Source organism: Paramisgurnus dabryanus, chromosome 3 (assembly GCF_030506205.2).
Source record: "Paramisgurnus dabryanus chromosome 3, PD_genome_1.1, whole genome shotgun sequence".
In the NCBI taxonomy this organism is placed as follows: Eukaryota; Metazoa; Chordata; class Actinopteri; order Cypriniformes; family Cobitidae; genus Paramisgurnus; species Paramisgurnus dabryanus.
In genome coordinates, this window is record NC_133339.1 from 32,132,327 (window position 1) to 32,140,231 (window position 7,905).

Sequence of the window (7,905 nt, forward strand, 5' to 3'; positions counted from 1 at the left end):
ACAAGATGTGTTAAAACAACACAACGTGTGTTGTTCCAAAAATAACACAGAGATGTGTTAAATTAAGGACAACACACTAGATGTGTTGTCCTTAACTAGACACAAGATGTGTTAATTTAACACATTCGTTTTAAGAGTGTACTTTTTGGACACATAAATGTACTACTCATTCACATTTCATGAGCAGGGTATGCCTCTTTCATGTTGTTGGGCTTGGTCACAGCAAAGTAGGAAGTGCACCTGACACACCTCTATGACAAAGGTGGGTGTTGTAAACAAAGAAGGTGACATCATAAGGGAAATCTGGAGCCCAGTTGGTCAGTAACTGATGGAGGGGGGAAGAACTGAGATGAAAGATCAGTCGTGATTAGCTCATTATATCTTGTGCTCAGTGATGACAAGACTGAAACAACAGCAGCATAGTTAATGATGTTAAGGAAATGAGAACAGAGCCACAGTTTGGGGCAACAGTTTGTTAACATGGTGCTGAAACTAAACAAGAGTAAATAGGCTCACTCTATCCTCACTAAGAGAACTAGTTTGGGGTTAGGGTCTTTAATTTAACCCTAACCCTATCCTGTATCATATATTCAATTTTTTATATTCGCCTGTACAACTTTGTATTAACTGTAAAGCTGCTTTGCTCCAGTGCAAACTTGTGAAAAGTGCTATAGAAATACATTTGAATTGAATTAAATGTACGCATCCCTCAACCCCATGTGTATATACTGAGAAACTCTTATTCAATTACAACAGCTGTAATAAACTTAACATAGGCCTATAATGTATATTGTACTGTAGTTATTATTTTAGTACACTCGATAAGTCATCAAACAACATATTATTACTAAATACTAGTCATCTAATTGTGGTGCTGGGAGATGAAATGGCTCTCTCATGTCTTTAATAAACAAAAACCACAAGAGTGTAGAAACCACAGAAAAGTGCACCTGCCAATATGCAGCACGAGAAGAATATTTTCATTGTCAATGGGCGGAGTAAACGACAGATGAACCAATAAGTTTGACGAGCGTCTCTTACCCTCTCTGGACTGCGCCACCAAAAGGGCCAAAATGAGTTTCTTTCTCTTTAAGAAGTTGCGCTGTCCAGCACAGCTGGGATTTCTACACGGACAGATAGCGCAATGAAGAGCAGCGTCGACCCGTCATCATGTGCACCGGGCTTCCGAGGACTGCCTGTCCGCTGCGACTTTTTGCCCTCTGCATCCTTCTTTCCTACGCAGCAGCATATTTCGGGTCAGCGGTTATTTTTAAATCCTCACTCATTTCTCATTAGCCTCTGAGAGCAGTAAAGTTATTTGGCGAGAAATAGCCATGTTTTACAGATTATTTAGAATTTTTCTCTGTGGCAACAGGTGGAGAGATGTTAGTGATATTGGCTATCCCATGCGCAATTACGCATAGGCTTGTTATTGTTTATTTTTTGCACAATAGTGTTTCAAAAGATTGCCGTCTGTGTTTCAAATAGTGCTGAATGAGGTGCTGAATGAATTAATGATTTGAAGTATGTGTCAGTTTGTTTGTTTGTATGTAATTAGCAATTTACATGGATACATCTTAAAATGTTTTGCGCAAGTAAACGATTAATTTTTTTTGTAACATTAAACTATAATGTGTTTAAAAAAATATCAATGGTAGTATTTTTGTTGTTAAAGGCTATGCTGTGTATTTGTATCCAGATGTCTTCTGATGGTTTTGGCACTGCATGCTTTTCCTTGCGCTACCTGATCATTAAGTTTCTGGCTCAAAGTCACAGGACGTTGCCCCACTGGTGTTTTTATATTAAGACTCCTATAAAAACGCCGCAATGCATTTTATTTAAAACTCGTTACTTTAGTTTCTTTTCCGCCACAGTAGTGTTTTCAAAACCTATGCGCATACTGTCCAAACACGTGTAGTTTGGTATGTGTGCATTCTCTATTCAAACTCGACTATTCAAATGATGTAGGCTATTATATTCAAAGCACTCGTGTCACGACCATTGCGCATTGGGAGAAAAAAAAAAATGACCAGGGTAATTAACAAGTTTGTTGCTAAGAAAGAAAACGTGTAACTGACATGAAACGAATCATTTAGTTTGTTATTGGGCATATTTTTTTAAAAGCACTAATAAAAAACAAGGTATAACTGTTCGAGTAGTTTAATTTTGTGTCTTTTTCACTGTTAGGCTTACAGGTCGCGAACCTTTGGTCTTTCTGCCTGGTCCATTTTCCAACGAGCCCCCGAACGGAAAATCGCACCTGAAGCAATGCGAGCAGATGACCTTGACGCGTCGGCAGAAGCGCCTGTGTCGGCGAGAACCGGGGCTGGCGGAGACTCTGAGGGAATCTGTCCGCCTCAGCCTCCTGGAGTGCCGCTATCAGTTCCGCAACGAGCGCTGGAATTGTAGTATGGATGGCCGTGGAAGCCTTTTGAAACGAGGTAAGGTACTGCGAGAAATGTGAGTTGCAACCCCCCTCCAGGTGTCCAAATTAATTCTCATGATGCTGAACTAGTTTGAAAAGCGCCCACAAATCCTTAGCCTACTTTTTATGCCAGAGAAGGCAATGTTTTACTATTAACGATGCAGAAACCAACATTTATCTTCTCGTTATTTGTGGTTCCTCTTGTGCGTAAATGCGCATGCAGGATGTGAACGTGAAGGCATGCGCAGGTCATTCCCCTGGTAATGATGGAGTTGGGAAGCGCGGGATCCCTGTGCGGTGAGGCCGCGCGGTGCCAGCTGAAGTATTTTTATCTCGCGGAAACGCGCCCAGTTCTCAGAGGAAAAGGGCGGCATGATCGCGCGCTTTCATCTGACACAAAACTTTTCCTAGTCTAAATAATAATTAATTGGATCAAAAATACCCCTCAACTGTAGGCCAGCCAAACAATCATTTAAAGAGATCTCACGAGGGGATTGTGGTTATCGACTTGGAAAAAACACTGCATTTAACACTTATTTCGAAAATTTAATTATGCTTTTTTACTTGGGGCCTAAAACATTTTGAAAAAAGTAGGCTACATGATCCAAATATGGACATAGGATGATTTATGATTTACATAAGTGACCAGGAAAATTGCATTTTCGTTTGCGTACAAAATTGAGTGATTCAAACATGTTTTAGGCTATTTCAAATAAATGCAAAATTACCTACGTCATTTGCTTTTAAAGAAAGATCCGAAGCGGATAAATATTTTAAATAATGAGACACATGTTCCACATGTTGACATTTTGCAACATATTGACAGAAATGGCGAAAAGTAATGCCCAAATTATGGTAGGAACAAGACAAACAACTGTTACTATAATTGAGGGTTTATTAAAAACGCATTGAAAAAATCAAGCATATCCTAAAATGTCTACAGTTTTTTCTAGTTATTGATATTTTGTTAATCCTCTCTTGTTGTCTTTTTTGTGTCACTCATCTAGGACTTGACTCAATAAGCTTTGCGCACGTGTCATTTTTTTGCACACCTTAAATTTATCTCCAAGCTGAGCAAAAGTTTTAATACTTCCTTAATAATATGTTAGAGACGTAAGTTCCCAAAGTCGTACATCACTTGTGGCCACTACTATTTGTCCATTTAATAATATACGATTTACAAAACTGCACATTTTAAATCAGTCGTGCATATTGTTCATGTATGATTGAATTTCTTGACCAGGGTTTAAAGAGACGGCATTTCTGCTCGCCGTGTCTTCAGCAGCGCTGTCTCACGCGCTGGCTAAAGCGTGCAGCTCAGGTCGGATGGAGCGCTGCACCTGTGATGACTCTCCGGGTCTGGAGCACCGCGAGGCCTGGCAGTGGGGTGTATGCGGAGACAATCTGAAATACAGCACTAGGTTTCTCAAGAAGTTCCTGGGCCAAAAACGGGTCAGCAAGGACCTGCGCGCTCAGATCGACGCTCACAACATTAACGTCGGCATCCGGGTAAGATGTGTAAATACTTTTATAGTTACACTACCATTATAGGCCTAAATAAGTGCATGAATAAAACATTGTAAAAATCGGATGTTACCCCAAACTTATTATGCACCTTACATCAAAAAGGATTGAACCTGTCTACATTTTTAAGGTGTTTTGTAGGCCTATAATGTACTTTAAAAAGATCTGCTTTTCAATGTAGCCCAAAGGAGAGTTTATTGAATGGGGTGAGGCAGGTAGATGAGCAGGCATTGGCCAGCTTTCTAGAGCCAGGTGTTTCTTCCCCTGGTCCAGGCATGACAGTGCTTGCTGTGGGGGCCCTCTAGAAATTAGAGGTCTCCTGTAAGGGCGATTACACAGAGAGGAGTCCTCTGTAATATACAAGCATTTTTTCCACGAACTGTATGTTTCCTGCCCTACCAGTCTCACTGCTCCTGTCTCGCCGCCACGCTCCCAGACTTTCATAAATCCTCAAAACACCCCCAAAACAGTCCGGTTACCAGGAGACTGCAGCCTCAGGGTGAGAGAGAGAGAGAACGATAAAGGGGGAGGGTTTATGGAATAGAGATTCAAGGAGCGAGGGAAAAAGAAACGGCTGGACAATCTTATCAGGCTCCGGTTTTGTTGGTTCCCACAGTAGACACCTCAGGCCACAGATGGTGGTTAACAAAAACAAGCAAAGGAGGCAGACCCTCGTCTTTTAGATTCCCTCCGTTTCTTCACTTACTACTTCATTATGTTTCTCAGGTGACCCTGAGGTGGAAGCTCATACCTGTTTAGGGTGGAACAACCCCATCGACCATTTGACCTTCGATCTGCCCCAGGCCCTTTTAGGTTGTCTTCACTCCTCTGCAGCCTCCTCAATAAATGATGGGATATTAATAGGAGAAATATAATCATTATTAATTGAATTGTGGCAAAGGGTATGAATAAATAGAAAAAAAAAAAAAGTGGGAAATGTGCTGATCTGAGCATAGATTGGTAATGGTGGTTTTAGGTCCTCTAGAGGTGCAGGTCAGAGTTGAAATACTGCCAGCCCAGGCATCCCCCCTACATCCATCATCTACCGCATGTCAACCCAATATCTGTAGCTCAAGGCTATGAAGTCCTACAACATTCCTTGAATTCCACAACTTTACTATTGTGAACAAATGTGTGATTTGCTTTACTATCTTTATTAACTCTATTATTTAAATATATTTTTATGTTGGTCCCACCTCCTCCTTTTCAAAAAGATAACTCACTAAAATAGTCCCTCACCATCTCATACAAAACTTATTTTGTGCATAGGGTAACTCGTATGCTCATGTGTTTTATTTGCAGGCAGTAAAGAGTGGACTCAAAACAACCTGTAAGTGTCACGGTGTCTCCGGTTCGTGTGCCGTGAGGACGTGCTGGAAGCAGCTCTCTCCGTTTCATGACACAGGCCACCTGCTAAAGTACCGCTACGACACAGCCGTCCGTGTGCACAGCATCACCAATGCCGCCACGGGTGAGACTGAGCTGGCAGGGCCACGGCGTCACAGCAACACGGGCCCTCGCCCGCGACCCACAGAGCTGGTGTTTCTGGAGGAGTCGCCCAGCTTCTGCAGGCCATCGCGCTATTCACCCGGCACGGCCGGCAGACCCTGTTCCAAGGACACCAGCTGCAGCAGCCTGTGCTGTGGGCGGGGCTACAACACAGCCCTGCGCCTCACCACCCTCTCCTGCCACTGCCAGGTCCGATGGTGCTGCCATGTAGAGTGTGAAACTTGTGTCAGAGAAGAAGAGGTCTACACGTGCAAGAAACACTGAGAGATTGAGGCGAAAACGTGGAAGGGAGAGTCGCTGAAGAATGCATTACATGTAAATGTCAACAAGAAAAGCAAAATGGTAAGATGAACATAAGATCAAGAGGAAAGGTTTGGATGATGTCATCCAGGTAATGCCGAAAGGGAATGGTAGGAAAACCTGGACACAGGGCTCTGAGCAATTGTGATATGGTTGAATAAAGTAAAAGCTGCTCTTCTGCTATCAAGGAGACAAAGCTGCTTCCTTGTCACCAAACTGAGAGACTCATGTTGTAAGAAGAGGTTTGAATTTAGCTAAAGTACCCTTGAATGTTGCTGAATGTGATGCTCAGTCAAATAACGGACCAGTCGCCTTTGAACTGTTCATCATGAACGCATACTTTATGGAAATGGACTAGAGATCTGCATTGATCAGTAATACTCAAACTAGTACTATGGGAGTCTGCCCACTTAGTTGACTCCAAGTCAAACAGTTTTCTTCTACCTGCCTTTACTGCATATCTCTCTATTGCTCTGAGAGTCCACATACGTACTGTATAGGGGTTCAAAATTATACTGAGAGTATGAAGCACTTATGCTTTTTTGTCAATTTTATGATAGCCACTTATTCGTAAGGAAGAAAGTACTTGTGTTTGTTATAATATACAAAGTTATTGTGCTTAACATTTAATATTAAATGAACTGGGGTAGGAGTGTTCTTGATGAACTGGAATTTTACTGGGACAATCCACTTTTATAGACTATAATGAATGTTAGAACAAGTTATATAATCAACCACGGTATGCTTTTATATCTTGAATGGCCATTAAATGGCTGAAACTAGTCATAGATATAGGAATGTATTTTTTGCAATTACACAAAACCGATAAACTGTTGCACCCGACACAATCCCAGACTGCATTCTTTAAATTATATTTTAATTTTTTTAGTTTATTCTGCCACATCACTGCAAAATACACTGTCAGAATAAATGGTCCAACGCAATCACTGGGGCAGGATCCTTTATAAACAGCCCAATACCTGTATGTTGAGGTGGTCCTTATAATGGGTCAATTTGTTTCTTGAAATGTTCAACTCTCACCCCCCAAATGTGTTAGGATATCAATAAAAACACACTGTGCAAAACTTAATTGTTCCTACAATATCTAGAGGTTGCTCAAAGCCTTTGAATATTTCAAATAAATCACATATTTTTGCAAAAACTGTAGCATTTAAAAACAGACAACACACATAAAACTTGCTTCTTGGAGGGTAACTTTGTTCCAGTTATTTCAGTCTCTTCTGATTCGTGTAACCATATAGCGGACTTGCTCTGTTTTGCTTCATCAGTGTATAATGTCTATTGTGCTTCATTGAAGCTTTCTTGCTTTGAAGACATCTCACAACTAAAACAGAAGTTTTAATTGCATGGAGCATGGTCAAATAAGTCCATTGCTGCCATAAGTATATATTATTAAACACAAAGTATGCTAGCACAAAGTATTACATAATACGCGAATGTGTAAAACTTCAAAGGTCTTGAGCAACTTCTAAATCTCAATTAATATTGAAAAAATGTTGCCCAATTTTTTTATTTATTTATTCAAACATATTGGTGGGGTGAGAGCATGAACTATGTATATACATTTGCAGCAATATGCACCTATGAGGTACTAATATATGCAGTCTGTGGTACCACACTGTAAAAAGAAAATGCAGCATGAAGTTAAAACAACTTGGTTTTGCAAGTCAATTCAACCTACTATTTTAAGTTTTGACTAGTGATAAGTTGACATAACTTATAAAAACAATTTGAAAACTTAGTTTATTAAGTTAAAATAACATAAAAATATATGTTGATTTGGTCAAATCATTTTTACAGTGCAGTATGTAGCTCTTATGTACTAATACAAACCCATCAGGTGCAAATATGTACTTTTTGAAAGGGTACCGCCACAGTGAGGGACCTTTTTTATGACAGTTTCCTGAAATATGTTTGGAAGCATTGGGAATCGAATAGAAGAAAGTGTGTTATTGGAGTTGCCCAAAACTTAGGCGTATTTTCATTCGGCTGTGTATAGTGTGTGAAAACATCTGGCTATCTGAGTGTGTAGTCTCTATACTTCACATTCCCACCAAGGGCAATGAGAGTGAGTACATCTCATTCAGAACAAAGAAAACATCTTTCCTAGTAAACGAAGCTCTCTG

General features: G+C 40.5%; 1 protein-coding gene across 1 annotated transcript; it reads left to right on the plus strand.

Annotated features, from left to right (window-relative positions):
- Positions 1–1,036: 1,036 nt before the first annotated feature.
- On the plus strand, positions 1,037–7,653 carry wnt9b (wingless-type MMTV integration site family, member 9B). The gene is made up of 4 exons (XM_065255365.2): positions 1,037–1,256; positions 2,188–2,441; positions 3,669–3,934; positions 5,252–7,653. The coding sequence occupies exons 1-4, from the start codon at positions 1,171–1,173 to the stop codon at positions 5,720–5,722; spliced, it is 1,077 nt and encodes a 358-aa protein (XP_065111437.2). The 5' UTR covers positions 1,037–1,170; the 3' UTR covers positions 5,723–7,653.
- Positions 7,654–7,905: the final 252 nt, after the last annotated feature.

Coding starts and splice junctions, on each gene's coding strand:
- wnt9b (XM_065255365.2), top strand. CDS start 1,171: ATGTGCACCGGGCTTCCGAGGACTGCCTGTCCGCTGCGACTTTTTGCC. Junction 2,442..3,668: donor TGGAAGCCTTTTGAAACGAG/GTAAGGTACTGC, acceptor TTTCTTGACCAG/GGTTTAAAGAGACGGCATTT. Junction 3,935..5,251: donor ACATTAACGTCGGCATCCGG/GTAAGATGTGTA, acceptor TTTTATTTGCAG/GCAGTAAAGAGTGGACTCAA.